Source organism: Hipposideros armiger, unplaced genomic scaffold, assembly GCF_001890085.2.
Source record: "Hipposideros armiger isolate ML-2016 unplaced genomic scaffold, ASM189008v1 scaffold_1002, whole genome shotgun sequence".
Taxonomy (NCBI): Eukaryota; Metazoa; Chordata; class Mammalia; order Chiroptera; family Hipposideridae; genus Hipposideros; species Hipposideros armiger.
The window spans coordinates 331,527-353,763 of record NW_017732352.1 but is presented as its reverse complement, the minus strand read 5'-3'; the positions used below and the strand labels follow the sequence as shown (position 1 = coordinate 353,763).

Sequence of the window (22,237 nt, the reverse complement as noted above, 5' to 3'; positions counted from 1 at the left end):
AAACATTGTTAAAGTCCTTCTTGAATAGTACAAAGGGAATATGAGAGTGTGGTTAGAGACCCGGGCACGGTGCCCAGCTCCATAACTCATTCATCGTGGGACCTCAATGACGGCTTTGTTTTTCTTTTTGGAAAATAGAGAGTAATAATATAATGCGACCTGCTTACTTCTAAGACTGTTTAGATGATTAATGAGTTAATCGCCTTGGATGAAGGCAGCAGAACTTACTCTGGTCATCATTTCATTGCCTTTCTAGGGACGCTCCAGTTCGGGGGATAAAATAGTGGAAAGAAGATTGGAATGGAATGGCTATCTACAACGTAGTTGGCGTGTTTCAAGTTTCCATTCTAGCTGGGAAATTTTAACCTAAAATTTCTACATATTTTTTAGAAATGACACCAAACCAAATGTTTGACCTGCTGTTTGTGGGAAAAGAACAGATGTTTATCCTGAGAATATATTAATAAAAATGTTAGTGGTTTTCTCCCACTGTAATGGAAGAAGATGGATCAAAAGAGAGATCATAGATTTAAGTGTCGTCCTATTACTAATATGCTCTTTTGAGATAGTTGGTATTGTTTCATTTTGTGGATTTTTCAAGTTCCTTTGACAAAGAAACTTCATAGATATCAAGCCAAAACAAAACAAAAAGTATGAACACACACACACACACACACACACACACACACACACACACAACAGTTGCTTTAAATACCAAGGATGTCAGCATGAAATTAAAATGAATCGACTGACATTTCTGCTTTGAAATTTTTTAGTAAAACTAATTTAAACCAACAGTGAAAACTTCTGGCTTTTACCTTGTAGTGGGAAATTTGACATTTTTCAGTGCTTTTGGCTTAAGGATGTTGACATTGGGGTGTTTTTGGTTAAAATTTGCTTCAACTCTCTAATGGCTCTTGGGATTTTGGCCAGTCTTTGGTTGTGGAGTAGCAATGCTGTCAATTGTGTTGGTACCATGTAGTTTTCAAAGACAAGGTCTGAAGTAGTGGATATGGTATCCCCTCCTGCCCATGTGTAACTGTTAAAAACAAAACAAAACACTGTTGTCATGTGAATTCTTATTTTTTTGAGCTTGTTTTTGAAGTAACTTTCACAGAGAATTCCTGTTACCTAGAAATTGATGACAGACTTACACCATTTCCTTTTTTTTTCTTAGACGTTCCATCCTCAGAGCAGCCTGAACTGTTCCTAAAGAAACTTCAGCAGTGCTGTGTCATTTTTGACTTCATGGACACGCTATCTGATCTTAAAATGAAAGAATACAAGCGCTCCACTCTTAATGAGCTGGTGGACTACATTACAATAAGCAGAGGCTGTTTGACAGAGCAGACTTACCCTGAAGTAGTTAGAATGGTGAGTTTCTTTTTTTCGCCGCGGACACTTTTAAGCACCTTCCATAGCGACTCACAGGTGTATTTATTGCAGAGTCAGGTCACTGGCGGTCACCTCCACAAAAGAGAGCCAACCTTCCGAGAGCTAAGCACAAGTAGTCGGCACAGTCCTAGAATTTGAAGAGCATTCTTTCATGAGAATGAAATCCAGAACTTTTCACCTACAACAGTATTGGAGGAATCAATGACTTCAAACTATGAAGCCACATTGCCAGGGTATTATTATTGGATTCCTGGCACTGGGAAAAGAACAGACACAGGAGAATCAACAAAAGTTTTAGATCTGTGTTTGAAAAATATTCAAGCTTGTTGGATGTCTTGATTTTTTTCCCTCTCTATTCATTGTGGTGTATTAGAAATTTAATAAAATTGTGCTATATAGAATTTAGTTAAAGCCTCTCTTGGCTTTATTAGCTAATCATTCTTTATAATCTTGAAATCCGGGGTGATGTCTTTCATTATTTTTGAACAGTGCCTTGCACTTTGTATGGTCGTTAGGAGTTAAGAGAAGAAACATTATTAGCATAATGCCAGTAATTATGTTCTTATTGTGTCAGCAATTAATTAGTTTTTCAAAAGCTGAGCCAAAATATAGTTTTTTGTTAGATTTTCCGGGGGAGGAATGCCTTTCTTGGCATCCTAGAAGGTCTTGGATCTATAGAGTGCACCCTATTTGGGGGTGGGGGAGGGGAAGGGGAGGGGAGGGGCTGGTTTACTAACTCATGGAGTTGTGTTGCAGAGATGCAGAAGGGTCATTGCATATTATCATAACTTGAGAAACTGTGACTGATGTGTGAAGGTCATTTCAAAACAACATTCAATGTATTCTTCAGATCCACATCTGAGTGTATATTACATTTGTTGTTAATTTACAGGAATATAATACTAGAATGTTTTGTAGGTTATCTATTAACATTGTGGCTCTTGAGCACTGGTTCTCAATCAGGGGCGCTTTTGCTCCCTAGGGCACTTTGGAAATGTCTAAGAGACATTTTTGGTAGTCAATTCCAGGGGTGCAAGGGGGAGTGCTACCAGCATCTGGTGGAGAGAGGCCAGAGATGCTGCTAAACATCTACCGTACGATGCACAGAACAGCTCCAACAACAAAGCATTCATTACCTGGCCCTAACTGTCAACAGTGCCGCTGTTGAGAAACCCTGCTCTAGAGTTTGCATGCTATCTCAGCCTCTTTACCTCATACATGTAGCATCTTCTCCAGTCCACCTGCCTTCTGCAGGGGATGGTCCCTTGATTTTAACCTCCTCATGTCCTTAGCCAACAGAGGTATCCACTGTTTATAACTTCCTGCCACATCTTTCCATGGATAGTCCATGAAAATGTCAGCATATACAAGCGTATATGTATAAATATTGTTTTTTGTAAACACAAATGGTGGCATACTATACACACTCTCTGTACCTTGCTTTTTTCACTTATCAATATATACTGTATACCAGTACATACAAAACTGTGTCATTCAGTCTTACAGCTGCATCATATTTCATTGTGCGCATGTACTATAATTTATTTATCCAGCATTCTATGACTATCCTTGTATAGACATCAGTATGCACTTGTGTGAGAACATCTGTATATTTGCTGATTTGTTTTTAATAGCCTTTCTTTCCCTCCCTGTTTCTGGACCTTCATGTATTCCCTGGCCACCCCCGTCACCAATTCTCATTCTTCCTTTCCTTTTAGGACCTGGCTTAAAGTGCTACCAGTTTCCTGAAAAGCCCCAAGTTTTCTCCTTCCTTTAGTTTCTCAGCTTCTTGGCAGCTCACCCCTTTAGGTTGGGTTGATTTTTCAGCAAATTTGTTCATTTGCTGCTTTTTAAAAATCCTTTCACACATTTGTCTGATTTTTCTCAGTAGACCCTTGTAGGCAGGAGCTGTGCCCTGCACATCTCTGTGGTCCCATAGTGCCTCCTAGTCCAGGCCTACCTAGACGTGGTTGAATGAGTAAATGAATTTCCTTTTAAAATATGAGCATTTCAGGCTCTCAAATCATGATTAATATATTGAATGTCATTAGAGTCTACTCAGTTTTTAAATCCAGTGTTTGGAAAAATCCCAAAATTATTTAATTCTTACAAATCAGCTTGGTCCTAAACCAGCTTTGGTCAATTAAAGGAGACTATTTTCTCCTTTACCACCTGCCTCCACCCCGTCCCACCTTGCCAAAAATTTTTAAAAAAATATTTCTGTCAGTTGTGGTGAATGTGTGTTTGAAATACACTTGAGGCCTACCTTAGGAGACGTTGAACCTGTAGCATGCGTGGTATTCTAGGGCATTAGGAAACTAACTTTGTAGGTGGTGGTTTATGGTTCTCAGAGGTGTAATTTATTTTCCACGTATCATGATTTGTGAAATTGCTAACTACTAATTTTATGTGGTTCTTCAACTACCCGGGGCATTTACAGAGGAGGCGGTAGTGTGGTAGAGTAGAAAAGACTTTGGAACCACACAAACCTGGTTCAAGCGCCAGCTCTGGCCACACTTACTGTATCACCTTAGATGGAGCCCTCCATCTTTGGGGCCCCCGGTTTTCATGTGGTGCTAAGAGGAACATAGGATTGGGGGAAAGGTGGCCATAGTAGTCCCTTTTACCCTGCTCCATAAATAGTCCACCTAAGTAAAATTGTTGTGCTTTGTTTGTTTGTACATCAAGGTTCTCACCACTTCAAATATCCATACATACAACCTAGTAAGCAGACCTCTTACCACCCTGTAGGAAGGGCTGGAACAAAGGCCCCACTTGGTGCCCTCTACTTCCTCCCATTTTGCCACCTCTAAGCACCTTGTATATAGAAATTTTGGTGCTGCTACTACTCACTTTTCTTGTGTGTCATACCTGCCTTTTTGGTAGTCTGTGGGAAGTTGTGATGATGTTTGAAGTTCTTAGGACAGCCCTAACACATGGTAGACATTCAATCATTATTATCATCATTATGTTTTGATAATTTTGTTACTAGATACTTGATTTTGTAATCATTGGTGGAACCCAGAGTTCATGTTTGTGGACTAGATGTGTTGTACCCCGTTGCTTCAGTTCTCAGATTCTCTAATTCCAGGATGACCCTGCCTATTGAACACTCCCCACCTATTCCTCTTTCTTGTTACTGTACAATGAAACTGCTTCACTAGGATTCGTGAAGGAAATGGCAGTGCTTTAAATGAAAGATCAATGAAGCGATAGCTAGGTTTTACAAACCAGTATAAGTAATGACTTATGACATGCTCTGGTGTCAGCATTATCACCAAAAGCTTTTGATCCTACCTGGTGTGACCTATACTTTGAGAGTGGCTATTCCTGTTAGGGAAAGAAAAGAATGGCAAATAAAAGTAATCTTTGAGTTGTGGAAGCCATTTTTAGCATTTAAATGGAGTCTGGATACCACCTACACGCTGCTAGAATTAAGAAAGAAAAACAACTCTTTATGTGTAAACAAAATAAAACAATATAGCACCTAACTTACCTGAGGAATAGTGTGGGGGAGTGGAAAGCACCCCAGACACAGACTGTGGAAAGCCACTGTTCTCATTTCTCATCTTCCACTTAACTAGTGGGGAGATCTTGGATAAGTCATTTCCTTTCTAAGTCCCAGTTTCTCCTGTTATAAATGGAGGGATCGATGATGATCTCTCACATCCTCTAGCACTGAAAACTACCAACTGTTTTGGTCAACACAGTCTAGGAAATTTAGAATGGGTTTTGCCATTCTTAAAGTTGCGTGTATTTGTCCTGGGGTCATATCTGATGGGAGAAAGAGCAGCAGGACTTCTAGTTCCTTTAGCTTTGGCATGTTCTGCTTTGTATCTTCTCAAGTGTCAGGCTTCCGTCCTTGAGTCAGAATTTTTACCACATTATGCTCGTGTTTTTTTTTTTAAATTCAGTTGCCATGCATCCAATTTGAAAGATTTCTTAGAATTTCTGGCTCTCCCAGTAATCTTGTGTTAATGGTTTTTACCCAAATTCAAACTGTGTATTTTGAATTCTTTATATTCACATATCTTTCTTTTCGAAAATGTCTCAGGGATAGTTCAGATGTGAGAGATGAAGTCTCGCTGATGAAGACATTGTTTTAGTTAACGCCAGATAATGTTTATTGAATGACTTAGAACTACACTTTTGCATTTTGATGATAAAAAAAAAGGCACGGTCCTGCTCTGTCAGCAAACTCACAATCAGGTAGAGAGGACACTCATGTGGACAAATAATAAGGTAATGTCATATATGCATTAATAGAAGTATGTACAAGGCAAGGAAGGAGTAGAGAAAGGGTGATTAATCGGAAGTAGGTAGGGGTGGTCAAGGAAGGCTTTACAAAGTGAGTAAAGCTTCAGTAGGGTATTACAGGTGAATAAGTGTTTTCTAGGTGGCTGAAATAGTGTTGAAACGAGAAAGAGAACTACATGATACGAAGGAATTCCCCAATGCCACAGTAGATTCAGAGAAACACAAATAGTGCTGTGTTGTTCCAGCATTGAGAGAGAGAGAGGGAGTTAGGGAACGGGAGCAGGTGAATGGTGGCAATTGAAGATGTAGATGCGAGCCAGGTCTTGAACCTCACAGACAATGGATAACCGTTGAAAAGTTTTAAGCAGTTGCGTGACAATCAGATTTGTATTGTAATGGCAGCAGGTCAGATAGATTGGAAGGGGCTGAAATTGAAGACAGAGGACTCTATTAGGGGACCGCTGTATTAGAGTTGTGGGGGACCTAAACCAAACACAGGTGTGGAAGTAGAGAAGGAGAGGACAGGATGGCATTTGAGACTCACTTAAGAGATAGAATGAAGCCACTTAGCATTTGTGTGGATGTTCGTAATATGAGAGAGGAAGGGGTCTAGGATAGCTTTGGGAATTAGGTAATTTGTAGTACTACTTGAGAAAGGCACAGCAGGAGGGAGAGCAGGTTTTGGGTGGAGGCTGAGGAGATGATTTTTGATGTGTTAACTTTGAGGTATGGAGACCTAGATGTGGAAAGCTGGAGATAGAGCTTGGTAATTATCTGCATGGGAGTAGGGCAGGGAGAAAAAGAAGCGATGGGATTCCAGGTGATACCAGGGAGTTGTGCATTAGTGCAGTGGTACAAGTGGGAGCCAGTGGGTTGAGAAGTGGCGTGAAACACGAGGAAGTTGAGATGATGACTATACTATAGATAATGATTGCACGTACAGTGGTGCAATCTTGAGTGTACTGTTTTGATTAGAGTACAATCACTTCTCTCCTGCAGAAACTATACCCGGTTGCATTTGTCGTTTGCTGTTATTATTTTCATATTTTGTTTTTATGACTTGGCTTTTCTTGGTTGCAAAGTCTGCCCCATTCCTAACCTGTGGTTACGTCTCTATATACCTCAAATCATAGAATATGTGATTTTCCAAAGTCAATATAATTTTAAGATAAAATATGTTGAACAATTTTTTCATCTTTTCTGTTGAAGTCCTTTATATTGTTTCTTGGCTACGATTAACTTTGTTTTTCCCACTCTCAAATTACACCCTGTCGTTGGGTTGTCTGAGTGGTTTATCTTTTATACATTCTTTGATTTAACTGGAAATCACAGTTCTGGTTATCCTCTTAATAGAATAATATGGTTTTGTAGAAAATTATGAAGTTGCAATTAAAGGTCTCAGAGTCTGCCTACACAGACACTTAGAGGAGTGCTTTGTTAATGTCACTACATACTCGATTGGCTGAAGGACAGAGTTTCTTTTAATAAAATAACAACTATCTAAAAGTAGCCTTGGGAATGATAACTACCGGGGGGAATATGAAATTTCCATTTTTCATCTTCCTGCATCTGATAAGGAATATAACCACACATACTGGCCAGAATTTGCCTTGGAGGTGACTCTTCAGACCCAAAGGAGATAAGATGTGAGCCTTTGAGGGGGCTGCGATGTGGTGGAGGTGGACTGCTTCCACAATTGGAAATGCAAATAATGGAAGAGAATGGAGGATTGATATCTGGGAAGGGCATTTAGGAACTGAAGTTACTTGTAAATTTCGAGGATAGGGACCTGAGAAGTAAATTAGAAAGTCATGAATTACTTGGTACGTAGAAAATAATTGAAGGCTATATGATGATAAAGTTTACCAAAAGACATTTTTAGAATGAACTCTGAAAGAATTACTGCTCAATGTTAGGAGCAGATTGTTACCATTTGTAATTTACCAGAGGGTAGAGATGCTGGCAGGCCCTTTGTGCTTTCCTTGATTACCATCTTTTTTTTTTTTTTTTAAAGGTTTTATTGGGGAATTGGGGGAGGGGAACAGACAAGTTGCTGTCCTTTTGTTCTTCAGTCTAGTTGTGGAGGACGTTGCTTCACTGGCCCATGTTGGTATTATCATTGCGCTCTTCCCGGGTGAGGCAGTTGCTCCCTGGCCATTGGACGGCTGCTCATGGCGGCTGCTGGCCAGCCCCACTGCAGCCTACGCCATTGCTGGCGACTCACCGCAGCCCAGCACCAGGTCGAGCTGTTGTTCACCATCTTAGCTGTAGAGGGCACAGCATCACTGGCCCTCATTTGGCACCTGAACCAGGGCCCTACTGCTCAGAGCTGGAGTCCCAAGCCAACTCCTAACCAGAGCGCCATTCGGCCGGCCCCTTGATTACCATCTTTAACTATCACACTGTGCTTCTTTAGTTAATGCTCATTTAACAAGATTCATTTAGCATCTTAGGGTGTCCGTAGATTGATTTTCATGGGGTCAGTGGACCCCTTGATGTTGATTGCAAAATTTTGTGTGTTTTTGTGGTAAAAGATTTGTATCTTTTGATTAAAATTTCAAGGATATATCTGACTTCAAATGGTTTAAGCTTGATTTTACCATGCGTGTAGTGCTTTACTAGATGCTGCTCTGTTGGAAATAGAGGATGAGATTGAAAAGGAGCAGGGACTTCCCATTTATGGCAGTGATCAAAGATGAAAAATGTAGTTGTTAGAATGATTTCACCCAAGAAGCCCTCTGAAACGAGTTTTCTCTGTGGGAAGGTTTCTGGTAGTGAATTCAATCCTTAAATACATGAGTGACTCTTCAGATTTTCTCTTTCATCTTGTGTCAGTTTTGGTAGGTTGTTATAATAGTTACATAGTTTAGAGTTGTAGTCAAATACTTAATCCTGAGATTCTTCACAAAGGTGTGTACTAATGATTCTTAACCCTTTTTCCTGCCCTACAACTCCCTCCCAGTATGTACGAGTGCATGGTGATTTGGGGGTGAGCGGGTGAGAGGCGCTCAGGAGCAGGGGTGTGTCATTCAAAACTCTGCTCCACCCAACCTACAGCCCTTGAGATGACCCTGTCCCCCAAGTGCATGTGCTCCCCCCATTCCTCTTCTCTCTGTCCCACCACTGGAAGCAGGCAAGCTTTATCAGCATCATTAAGTTGCTTGGTTAGCCTGAATTTGCAGCAAGGGAGTAAGTTAGATGATTGGAACATCCCTGTATCTCCATGATTGCCCCTAATCTTTGGAAGCATTTATGTGTGTACAGCCCACTTTTCCTTTTGGTTGACTTTCCTGGGTCGGTGGTATGTGTAGACAGGCAGAGCTGGGCCCAGTCCTGCCACTTACTTAGCTGTGATCTTAGATGAATCTTAACCCTCTTAAACTTGTGACCCCACTGTAACTTTATGAGGTTGTTGTAATGTCATTATCATCATCGTTATTCATGGTAACACCTCTACCACCTCTGCTAGACTTACCTTTTAGATGGATTAATCAGTTTTTCTAGTTACAATGAAGTCTTGCTAGCCTGACAGCTTTTTTTGTCTCTTTAAAGTGACTTTCCATATCTTTTTTCTGACTGTTGGTTTTAAATTTTAACTCTCTCTGGAAATTTTATTTTCAACTCTTTTTTTTTTTTTTGGAGGACGCTGTAAATCTGCATGTGTCAATGTGTATAATTATATGTATGTGTATATATACTGTCCTTAGTTAACCTAAATGAAAAATTTCTGATATACTTGCATATTTAAGTCCATACTATATTAATAATTTACCATTTCTCTCCTGCAAACATTCTCTCTTAAGGAATCTGACAGGGATTTTAATGTGTTTAGTTTTTATTCAAATATGCTAAGGAGTCGGCTTTTACTCAGGAAGCAACTGAGTTACTCCTGATTGCTATTTGGTTCATTTACAAGCTGTAGCCCTTCTGGCTTAACTGCTTTACAGATCGTTCAGTTTTCAATATACGTACTTAAAATTGACAGCTGTGACTTGTCTAGCGCTAATCTCTCCAATACTATCATCTCACTGTAAGGAGAATCCTTCTACCCGTCCCCTCACTCCTCCAAGCTGGCAGGATAAGTTACAGTACTGCATTCGAGTTTCTTTTTTCTCTTACCTTTTAGTTTAAACTTGAAACTGAAAATATGGTTATAGGTATAAAGACTACTGAAAAATCTATCAAGAAAATGGATGATAAAATGACTGGGAAATATGGCCTTTGGTATATATAAGTGGGTCCTGGATAATTCTAGCAATTTGAGCTACTTTATATGGGTCAGCTGTCTCTGTACTGAGGAGAGACAGAAATGAGAGGGATTTATTGGTTGATTCTCTAGGAAGAAAACCGGTTACACTATAGTGGTGCATTACTAGCAGAAACAAACAAAAAACGGAGAAAATGAGTGTCCCGAATGTGGAATTCTCAGAGACAGTAATGCTTGAGGCAAGGATTTGGCAAGAAAACAATGAGCAGGTCATTTCCAGGAGGTAGCTGGCTACAGACCAATGTGAAAAGCCAAATTGGATCTGTACATGAAAACAAGAAATATGCTATCCAGTGACTTCTACAGAGGAAGTTGCCTCTGGAAAGTGAGGATAAGATAAGGGACTTTTAGAGTAAAAATGTCATTACAGTGATGAATAGAGAATGGTGGGGGTTGGCCGAGCTGAGAAGGAAGAACCGGAAAAGACCAGAGCTTAAGGCAGCAGGCAGGTCCTGGGCATGGCGGAGCAGTGCCAGGAGAGCAGGGGGGACACACAGAAGAGGGGATGTTTCTGAAGAAAAATGGGACTGCTTATAACTCTTTGGTAAGTTGGAGAACAGGTTTGTTTAATAAAATGGATAAGCTGGCTAGATGGAAGAATATGTTTCCTAACCCTGCAGAATGTAGGTGACAAACAGGGAGTGGGAGCTTACAGTGTTAGGCACTAAATGGGCTGCTTTGAAATGCTGTGGGATTTCCCTTTCTGGAGAAGTTAAGACAAATGTGAGAATATGGTAGAACAGTCTGGAATAATGTAGGCCTCTTCCTTTTGTGGGGCTTTTGGGCTTTTTCTCTTATAAAAGAAAATTTGTTAAGCTTAGCCATTAAAGAAGGTCTGGACAATTGATTTTGTATTTGTACTGATAGTAGGTACTAAGTGGGGAGTCTGTTATGCCTTATTTTGGAAAGTGATAGCAGTTATTTGAGGGGTAAATTAATCGGAAGGCAACGATCTTTAAATGCACATTTAAAATGGAAGGTAACAGGGTTGATGGGCAGTTCTTGTTTCTAGAGTCCTCTCTTGGCTTCTTTCTGAGGAACTTATATCCACACTCCCGCCTTCCCCCCAGATGAGGCCAGCAGGCCTCAGTGAGGCCTCTGAGGGAGAGCTGTCTGTCCCACCCTCCCTTGCAGTGGCCTAGTTAGGAAGCATCACTGTCAGGTGAGGAGTAGTGTTAATCTATGGTCAGGTGTAGTTCAGCTGTGTTTTTGTTTTCATTATGCACCATCTAGCTCAGGGCTTTGTTTTACTAATGAGGGGTCAGAGAGACATGCACACCTACACAGAGTATGGGACAATGGCAGTATTCGTTTTGTTTCCTATTTATTTTTAGTAGTTTCAAGGAAGAATGCATATTTAATCACCAGAAACGTACATCAGGAGCCTTCAGTGGTGTGTGTGTGTGTGTGTGTGTGTGTGTGTGTGTTTAAATTCGAAATACAAGAGGTTTCATTTTTCTTTAGCATTAGCTGATTTTGAACCATAAAGTGGTCAAAGCAGATGTTAGAATATATGTGTTCTCAAAAAAGCCCTGTGATGTTATTGCTTTATCAGCTTGTGCACTTTGGTTCTTAGAGAAATCACTTAGTTCACCAATTTTAGTACTTTTGGGGGCTGTAGGACCCACAGTCCACGCACGAGGAAATGTAGCCAAAATCTGGTGTCACAGGCCGGCCTCTGTGGGGCCTGCATGCTGGACGCAAATGCCGGCAGGGCGAGGGCCTGCTCTGTGTTTATACACAGTGAGCACTATGCCTATTGCAGTGTTTACACCTCTATTTTTGGATTCCAAGATTTAATATCAACAATCTTAACTTTTGGATTCACTGCTACATTTCCAATTTTGGAGACAGTGCAATATTGTTGTCTCTGTGTGTGAAATATTATTTCCCAGCCATAGTTTTGTGTAGGGATAACCGACTCTATGGAGAGAATTAATTTAACATTACTGTCATCATTTCAGCATGTAAAAAGTTTCTTATTTTAAGCAAATTTAATCTTGAAATAGAAGCCTAATGGGAGTGGAGGGTTCCTGGTTGGAATTTGTGGGTAATAAGGTGGGGAGGCAGGGATGGGTCTAGATTACAGAGGTTTTGGCAAGCTAAGTAGAGGAGGTTAGACTTAATCTTGTAGACATAGACAGCAAGCAGGGAGTTGCTAAGGTTTTAGAACGGGAGGTGAAATGTAAATGATATTTTTCTTTTCCTTTAGCACCCACCAAGAAAGTCTGTGCCCTCTGCCGGCTCTTTTAAGGACCTTTAGGCTGTGAGATTTAACCCATAATGCCAATGGCAGAGGGCTGATGCCCTCATCTTGTCAGATGATGCCAAAGGAAGAGGAAATGGAGCGGAGTATGTAGAGGAACTCCCTGTCTCCTGTACTTTTTCCATGTGCTTTTCAAAAAAAAAGGAAACCAGAGGGAAAAAAATCACCCAGTTTCATTATTTAAATTCAGTTATTCATATTTTGGCCAATTTCCTCCTCGTTTTATTTTTTATGAGGTTTTCCACTTAACTTTAAAAAAAATTATATATACTTAACATGCAATAAACATCAATTTTTTTGGCTTAGATAAACTAATATTATTTCACATTTAGAAAACCCACAGAGAGAGGCATTCTAGTGTTAGTTCATTCAGTGGCATGATGAAGTCATCAAAAGTCTAGGTTCGTTCCTTTTTCCTCTGTCAACTTGAGCATGTTGCTTTTGTTCCCTTCTTGGTCACAAGTTGGCTGAACCAGCTCCACAAATGGCATCTTCAAAAAAAGGGTCTGCAGGTAGTAAAACAGCAGTTTTTCTGTCTTATGCAATTTTCTAAGAGTGAGAGGACCTTCCAGGAGGTCATCAGGCATCTCCTCCTGTCCCGTTGTCCAGAGTTGCATGTCATGCCCTTGCTGATCCCTTGGTGTGAGGAAGATTGGTTTAAACCAGTTTTAATTCACCCACAGTGGTTGAAGAGAGACATTACCTCCTTGAAAGGACTTATTGGATTAGGTTGAGTAAAACTGGGGTCTTCTTGTTAACCAGGAAGTTGGGAAATAGCTGTTGAGTGAGGAAAAAAAAAACCATCATTTTTTTTTTTAAAGATTTTTATTGGGGAATTGAGGGGATTGAAGGGGTTGGGAACAGTGCTGGGGAATTGGTGGAAGGGGAACAGACAAGTTGCTGTCGTTTTGTTCTTCAGTCTAGTTGTGGAGGACATTGCTTCACTGGCCCAAGTTGGCACCATCATTGCGCTCTTCCCGGGCGAGGCAGATCAGTCGCTGGCTTCTGGACGGCCGTTCACTGTGGCTGCTGGCCACTCATGCTGGCTGCTGGCTACATACGGTAGCCCATGGCAACCCACTGCCACAGGGGCTGCAGCCTATGCCATCGCCTCAGGGCAGCCCAGCTCCAGGTTGAGCTGTTGTTCAGCATCTTAGCTGTAGAGGGCAGTGTCACTGGCCCTCATATGTGGGATCCGAACCGGGGCCCTCTGGCGTCCCAAGCCAGTTCTTAACCATTGCGCCACTCGGCCGGCCCAAAAACCCATCATTCTAATGGCTGCCTGATATACCATTATGTGGATATATCATTGCTTACTAAGCTATTTTCCCAATTTGGGACATTTAAACTGTTTCCAAATTTCCACTATTAAAATTAACATGACAATTAGCAAGAATGAGACAGTGTGAAGGAATAAATAACATGCCTTGTTGATAAGTTGCATAAAGCAGATAAAGGAGAGGAAGAGTTAAAACTCCAAAGGGTGAGACAGAATGGGGAAGGTAAGAAGAGAATTCTCTTTTAGGGGAACGGGGAGGTCAGTGAGGATGATATTGGTTTTGACTAGATTCAGTTTGAGATATAGTGAGATGTCAGAACTGCTCTGTAATATGTAATATGCTCTGGAAATATGGAATTAAGACATCCATGTGGCCTGGAAACAGAAGTCATAACAGAAAAGATGACAACTGAGTATTGAGAGGAGAGCATCATGCTAAGGATTCAGCCTTGCTCTACCTCGAGTTCCAGTGCTGATTTTTTATTTTTTCTGAAATTTGTTTACCTATTCATTAGGTGAAATGATGACTCTGAGGCATTTGTTTGATGTCTCTATTAAGTATCCCAAGATCCAGAATGTGCTTTACTTTCTATTTTGTTTCACACTAAGACCTAATGTGGTTGATGCTAATTCTGAAGTGGGGGGATCTCTCACTTTACCTTAGCTAAGGGTAGAGCAGCTGCCATTCGGTTTTCTTGTGGTTCTGCTGGAGTTTTTCCCGCTAAAACAGGATTGATATATTCGCATAAGAAAATAAAATTGTTTGAATTGGCACCATTTCCTGTTGAATGGAAGAAATAATTTAATAGGAAATTGTCACTAACTTTTGAGTAAATAGGGGGAATTGAATGCATGCATGTGTTCACTTCCTTTACTTCTTGAAATTACACAAAAATTACTGAAAAGAAAGAAAATTCACAAGAGCAAAGCAGAATGCAGAGGAGAGCTCAGAATCAACATTCTGGAAACTAGAAAGTGAATGAACTGGTGGTCTCTGCCTTGGCCGATCAGATAAAGCTGGACCCTAAGTAGCAGTAAGGGAAGTCTGGAAGTAGCCAGCACATACCACGTTAACTCCAGGAAGGTTCAGGAAGATAACTTACAAAGTAAAGGTGCATGGGGGCAAAAGCAGGAGACTGGGTGGGAAGTTTCTATTAAGAAGTATCTGGAACTCCTGATCCGACCCCATGCCCCCAAATCAGGCAGACAGGTGACTACCTCTCCTAAATCCCAGCAAAAAATAGAAGAAGGTTTAGTTTCTGGAGCGGCTCAACTGGAGGGAGCCTAGGCACAGGCACAGCTGAGAGCAGTGGGCACCTTTCTGAAAGTAGGTGAGCACATTGAATGAGAATGGCCTCCACTCTACTCCACCTCAGCTCCCAGATCCCTTATGCCCCTACTCAAGAGATAGATGGGTTTTCTGGAGAGGAAAAGACTTCAAGGCACCAGTTAAAGGACAGTTCCTAGGGGGTGAAAGTTGATGGTGGTAAGGAAATAGCCCCTCCAGTCCCAGTACAGGCAAACCCACTACTCTGCTGCCCTTTAATACAGAGTCCCCATTTTAAATATGACAGGATGTGGCGCTGTAAGAGCACAGAGTTTCTGGGTTTGAATCCTCTCTCTTGGCAGGATCCTGACATTAATACTATCATTTAGTTTTGCATGTTTTGAACTTTATATAAATATGCATGGAGGGGGCTCAATTCAAATGTCTTCCTCTTTCCCTTGCATCTCCCCACCTCCAATCACTTTTCCTGCCTTTGTGGCATCTGTAATCTGATAGGCTTGGGTAGGTCAAAGAGTGGAACAAAAGGGTCCTTTTCTTCACACACTTTCTCCCTTTTGTCCTTATAACTAAATGTTGATATATTCCTCAAAACCGTCCTCCCTTGAATTCACATTTGATCTTATTCAAATTCTATTGATTCTCAGTGCTTGATCTCTCATTGGCAGATTCCTTTCTCCTGTACAGTTGTCAATGCTCTGATCCTTCTAGAAACTGAATGTCTAAAGAGATCAAATTACTTTCAGAAACAATCATTATATGTTAAATCCAGTTACACCAATTGATCATAACAATTAAATACTTCCACCAACAGCAGCAGCAGCAATAACAATAATGAAAACAGATTTTTTCGGTCTGTATAAATCTGAACAGTGTGTATACCTAGCAGATTTTGAAAGAAACACTTGATAAAGGAAGTATAAGTAAAAATGATGATATCTTTGTGAGTTAGGAAAACAGTACATGCCCAGGATTTCTATTACTTAATCTTGTTTTTTTGAATTTGGCTACATATTTTAAAATTCTAATTGCGCAATATAAAATTTTTAAACTTTTTTTTTTTTTGCTTATTATTCCCTTTCTTCAACTGACTGTTAAACATCTTTTATCATTTTAAGATGTTCCTTCTGCCTCATTTCAGAAATCAGCTTTAATAGAAGAGCTGCTGTGCCCTTCCTAGATAGCCCTGCTAATACAGATTTAAAGTATGACAATGTATGTGTAATGATAATAAGGTTGTAGACATTGACTTTAGAAATTTTTGAAGTCTTCCTCTAGATTTCCGGGTGTTGTAAAACAAACCTCACAACTGTCACAAGTGCATGTTTCTTAGTCACATGCAGACAGTGCACTCTGTCTTTGGTTCTGGTTCAGCGAATGGTTTTTCAGAGTTATAGAGCTTTGTCCACAAAAATGGTTTTATGATAAAAATGTGGACAGTCTTACTGGGTGACCATACCTCTGTGTCACAATAGTTTAGTCCTTACTGTGTTGTTGAGACTTGTACGGGTGGCAGACAAGGGCATTGTGGGATTAGTTTGGCTCAAGGAATCATATTTAATTCAAGTGAACATGTTTGGAATAATAACTTCTGGAGGAACATTTTGTCTGAAAATATTTATTGTATGATAATATTACATAGCAGTGACTGTTACATATTTAATATCTTAGAGAATAAAGTTAGAACTGCAATGGATGGCTCATAATCTAGGAAGTTGTCATGCCAATCTAATTAAATTTCTACTATTTAGATTAAGGTCTTTAGAATAGGGATCTTGACGGTTTCACAAGTTCCCATAACTTTTAAACAGGTTATATATACCTAGTCTGAAGTGGAAACTATAGTAGATTTATTGTGGTAACTAAAAGACATAATTTGGCCTTAGAAACAAATTACTGATTGAACAACTTGCCAGTGAATTAAATTAAGTCTTAATTTAAAGTTTAAAAATTATGCCATTTTCCCCCCTAATCAAAGCATCAGCTTAAAATATATTTATCAATAATTATCTACAATTACTTTAAGAGGGGCTAAGAGTCAGATTTGGAAGGTTCTTTAACATTGGGATCATTAACAATGTTGGTTTTACCAAAAGTAACTTAATATTATATGTATGTTGCTTATTATTGTTTTTATGTTATAAAACATAGCATAGCAAGGTATCTAGGCACATTTTGTTAGAATTTAAAGTAAGTTTTGCTTGTGTTCACATTTTTTGTTTTGTATGTAATCATTTTTGAAAATTGTATCCATGTTTACCATGCTGCTAAACTAATGTGAGATTTTCCTATTTTCTTTCAGGATTTCGTTTTACCATATCTATTTAAATGCATCTGTTGGGCTAACACAAAATACTTTGAGAATAAAGCATGATGACCTAGCTTTAACATTGCATTTACTGGATCCTCCCTCTGGTTCTAAATGCTTGATTAAATAATTTTGTTTCTTTTTAGTATATGATGGATTATGTAATGAGTGAATGAAGGAATGAACTGGATGAAAAAACTCAGGGATATTATTGAAATTATTACTTACATGAGGTCTTAATACAAATAGTGCTAAAGGAATAATGATACTTTAATTTGCTTGAATGTTCTCTATTGAACATCATTCATTTAGTCCTTTTTTTGTTATGAAATTTACTTTTTAGATGTAATCTCAAGAAAATTCATTTTATACCTATCATGTCGTTTTTGTGTTTGCAGTTGTTATACTTGCAGTATTGCATAATTGTATGACATTATAGTTTCACAGATAAAAGAGAAATGTTTTTGAAGAAGGTCAACTAGTTCATCTGCCATTATCCCAGAGCGATGATACCTAATCATCTAGAAAGTATTATTGTAAAGCGCAGAGAAGATGATTTAAGCTTTCTCGCTATACTGTAGTAAAAGTGATCCCCTGATCACATTACATGCCCAGTTTACCTAATCCTTAAATAATAATACTGCTAATAAATATATAACTAATAGAAATTGAAGCTATTCTTTTAATAGATTGTTTTTTTTAAATGACTTTAGCTGTATTGTGCTTACTCTCTGGTTTGTTCAGTGTTAATCTTGGCAGATATTTAGTGAGTTCCGTAGTTGCTAGGTGCCAGTCCCATTCTGTTCTTTTATACAATAATTTGCTAATCATTTTCCTTAACAAAAAATTGTCACCCAAAATCATGGTGTAAAATTAGTAGTTTTGTGGAGATAAAGGAATTGGGGATAGTGAGTTGTTATTTTCTGCAGTAATTTAAATAACTATTTAAAAATATGAATCGTATTTTGATATTGCAAGTCAAAAAGTAATAAGTTGTTTGTTTAATCAAAACTTGATGAAAATATGCCTAAACATTTCTTCCTTTTTTCCTTATTGGGCTATGCATGTACTTGGGAACATTCTAGTCTCCTCTTTCACATTTGGCCAAGACTTTGAAATGTATTTTTTTGCACCATATTTAACAGTAATCCGCAGTAAACTGAAGAACTGAAAAATAAGAGAGCCGCCAGTCCCCCAAAGCAAGCAGCTGTTAGGTCCTGTGCCATGCCTGCAGCGGTGTCCCCTGTTTCTGCTCTTTCCCAGTATGCTACAGTGCCAGTCACAACTGAGCTGTAGCCAGTAGATGTTCTTAACTAATATTAGTGCTATTTTAGGGCTGTGAGATTTAGCAAATAAAAGCACAGTGTGACTGGTTACACTTGAATTTCAGGTAAAAAACAAATAGTTGTTTTAGTCTAAGTGTGTCCTTGCAATATGTGGGACATACTTGAGCTAAAAATTATTTGTTTATGTGAAATTCAGTTTTATCGGGCAACCCCAGTTATTTCCATTTATTGTATATTAGGTGCTAAGCATTCTGAAATTAGTAAGGAGTCCTTAAGGGGCTCAAATGCTAATTAGGGGACATAAAAGAGGATGGGAGGAATCAGAACACCAGAAAGTAAGCTATGATAATCAAGATGTTTGATGATGGGTGTCTAAACCAGACAGCAGGGATGAAGAGATTGTTATATTTCCCTGTGAATGCTGAGCAAGGTCATCAGCTTCTACCTGAATGCCCTCAGGTAGGTTAACAGTGCCCATGGGTGACAGTGAGGCCCACTGGCAGGCCAGGAACCTAGGGAGGAGAGTATAGGAAAGGAGAGATGAGAAAATGAAAGAGTAATAAAAATGATAAAAAGAAATGGGCGGGGTTAGGTCCAATCAGAGGAAGAAGAGAGAGATATAAAGTGAGGTCTGTACATGGTCCTTGGGTTGAGGTGGACGTGGGTGCCAGAGAAAGAACCTTGAGAGCCCTCCATGCCTATCATGACACCGTGTTACCTTGAAAAACTCGTAAGCTCTTTGAACCTTGCTTTTCTTATTTATAAATGAAGGAGCAGGATGAAGTAGTCTCTAACATGAACTGATTCTAGAAGTTACTCAGCAGCACCCCTAATTCTAGGTGTTCTATCTGATTTTGACATCTGTGCCTGTCATTCCCCCAGCCTTGCTTCCTGTCATAATAGTCACCTGTTAGAGGTCAGGCCAGGGCCTTCAAGCTTTAATTCAACATTCACTGTTTATTATAATGTCTTTAGTATGAAAATGAATTAGGCTACCTCAAAGACACTTATTTCTTAAATTTTTTTCTCCTTCGCATCGACACTAGTGCGATTAAAATCAAATAGTTGAAAAATAAATCCTTCTAAGGATTTTTTCTTTTGTTCATTTTTATAATTTGTTACTGAATGAATAAAATAGAAGGCTAAGGTTAGAGCCTCATCTATTTAAATACATTTTAGAGACAGTTTGCAACTTTAGAAATACCTGCTTGCATTTTATTCCAATTATGGGGATCAGATCACTCCAGTGGGGAGTGATGCTGGTGGCTACTTGTGGTCACGATGTATTGGATTGTCGGAAAAATCATGACATATTTTTTCTATGTTTTTTTGTTGCAAATATGCGTCACGAATTTTCCGACAACCCAATATTTGCATAAGCATGGAAATGCCATTACCTATTTAATAACGTTACTTATTTAATACTTTATTTAACCCTTGGCTGTAAATCAGAAGTGGCTGCTAGTGATAAAGGAAGATTTAATTGAAGCAAATATACCATTTTGCACCGTAGTTTTTAACCATTTTTAGATCTAGGAAGTCTTTTGAAAATCTAATGAAGGCAACTGGATCTTCTCCCAAGTTGCACTCACACATACAAAATGTTGCAGAAAATCTAGGGGATTTAGAGCTCCCCTCCAAGCCTGTCCATGGATGACCCCATTGTAAACTCCTGATTTTGGAGCTGAACTGTGTGGTTATACTGGCCCATACATTCAGTCCTTCGGTGACTGACTTGTGGGCTAGGCTCTATGGCATTGTGGTAGGCTCTGATTTTTAACTCTCTCCTGACAGCAATAATCTTTTTCAAACAAATTCAAGAGCCCATTTTTATCTTGACATTAAAGGCATCACTCACATCTTAGAATACTTAGGAGAATATAGGTGAGTACACATAGGACAAGAAACAGAATAGAGATGGAAAAGGAACTCTGAGAATTGTTGCAACAGCATTTAAAAATAAGCATTTTACTATAGAAATCTTAGAATATAGTGTCATAGTGTAATGACTCCTCATCTCTTTATCACCTGGTTTCAACAGTAACCAACTTATGGCCATTCTTTGAGCAACTAGCATTAAATCTCAAAGTTGCTTATGGTAAAGAAACGTCTGGTTTATAGAGGTTTGTAGCCCAGATATACTCGTATCTTACCCTGGGCATTGTTATTATTTTGTAAACCAACTGAGGTATGATTTTTAAGCAGGTTAGAAAAGTTTCGAAATACCTTTTCTGATGTACTTTTTGTGAATGCCTAAAATTTTACCATTAGTTCAAGTGTAAATTTGCAAATTGTGAATAAGCCTGAGACGGGAAATACATGAAGCCCATGAGCAGTTATTTATACCATAGTAAATTGGTTAATTAGCAGCATGCTTGACTGGTGTAAGTAGCCGAGAGCAGGCTTTGAAGGAAGGTATACAGTCACAGGGACCTGGGGTGGGAATGGCCCATTAAGGACAAAGAGTACTGAGTATTGTTCAGGAGGGTAGAAGGCACTGCTCTGTCACTTCCCAGCTTTGCCTGGAGGTGGGCCTGACCTCAGCCTATAGAAAGAGGCCCCTGTTCCAGTTTGGTGGTGTTCCCATCGGCTGGCTGCAAAGACCTTGTGTAAGGCTGCCCGGGAGGTGCTTCCAGCTAACTCTGCTGCTTGTTTATTTTTAGGTATCTTGCAATATATTCAGAACTCTCCCTCCTAGTGACAGCAATGAATTTGATCCAGAAGAAGATGAACCTACCTTGGAGGCATCGTGGCCACACTTACAGGTACTTTCAGCTACACTATTAGTTACAAAAGGAAGCTCCATTAACATATTAGCTGATTAGCATGGGAATTTCTTGAAGGCCTTTATTAACTAAGAAATCAAATTATAGTACATTAATAGAAAGATAGAGAATGCATTTTACATTTCTTACTCTTGATAATTAGGATGCTGAAAGAATAAAATAGTAAGTTTCAGTGTAATGTTTGAATATGGATGTTCCCATGTTTCAAGTCCAGCTGGCAGTTCTTGTTCTTTTATTGGAGTTTCTGTGCGATCCTGCCCGCTGGAGCCTCAGACAAGAACAGAAATGTTTTCACATTAAAATTAGTTAGACGTGATTAGGTCACAGAGTACATATCTCGTTTTCAGCAGTGGGTAGCCTGGGGACTTTGTATGCCTGTCTTCATGATAACCACAAATGTGTTTTCTTAGCCTGGAAGGCCAAAAACAAATTGCAGTAGCTATTTCCAAGTGTTGGAAGAAAGAGCAACAGCCGAGAAAGCTTGTGCGAGGGCCCGTTTTGTTCTCTTGCACCAAGCAGGCCAGATTTTGCGGTCACACCTGTATACTAGGACAGATCATGGCCATCCCATTGGGATTGTATTTTCTTATGCATACCTCTCATTTTCCATCCTTCTTTCCTCGCTGCCTTCTCTCAAGGCCAACATTTCTCAAAGGAATAGAACGAGGGAATGTGAATATAATGAACCCCATAGTCATCTTCATTGAGTCAGAGGCTGGGTCCTCAAGAGGCAAGTCTTCTGACAACCAGCAAGGAGGAAAGGATGGAAGAGAAGGAATATAACCTTGTACGTCTCCTCCTTGAGGCGGAAGGCACTACATTTTTGTAGCTGTGCTCGTGGTTACTGGTTGACTTTCTGAAGAGCAGAAAACTGTGCAGCAGGGAGATAGGGCCCAGAGATATTCTAAGGGTTTATTTTTTTCTCTACTTCAGAATTTTTGACATAAATTGCAACTTTCCTGGTCCTGCTTTGGCAACTCAGGGTTGCTACAGATATGCATGTATGCTATTTCCTAGTTATGTAGAGAGCTTTCAGGGGCTCTATTTTCTCACCTTTTACCCAGGCATGTTATATATATATATACACACACACACACACACACACACA

The 22,237-nt window shown here is 39.5% G+C and overlaps 1 protein-coding gene across 7 annotated transcripts in view; it reads left to right on the top strand.

The window, feature by feature from the left end:
• Window positions 1-22,237, top strand: part of PPP2R5E (protein phosphatase 2 regulatory subunit B'epsilon) — a 159,441-nt gene that overhangs the window by 96,514 nt on the left and 40,690 nt on the right. For 6 of the 7 annotated variants that reach the window (XM_019631473.1, XM_019631472.1, XM_019631474.1 and 3 more), the window contains exons 3-4: window positions 1,178-1,374; window positions 21,007-21,108. In XM_019631473.1, the coding sequence (XP_019487018.1) occupies window positions 1,178-1,374; window positions 21,007-21,108 (299 nt within the window). The remainder of the gene's footprint in view (window positions 1-1,177; window positions 1,375-21,006; window positions 21,109-22,237) is intronic. The other variant, XR_002122668.1, reaches the window with a different exon arrangement.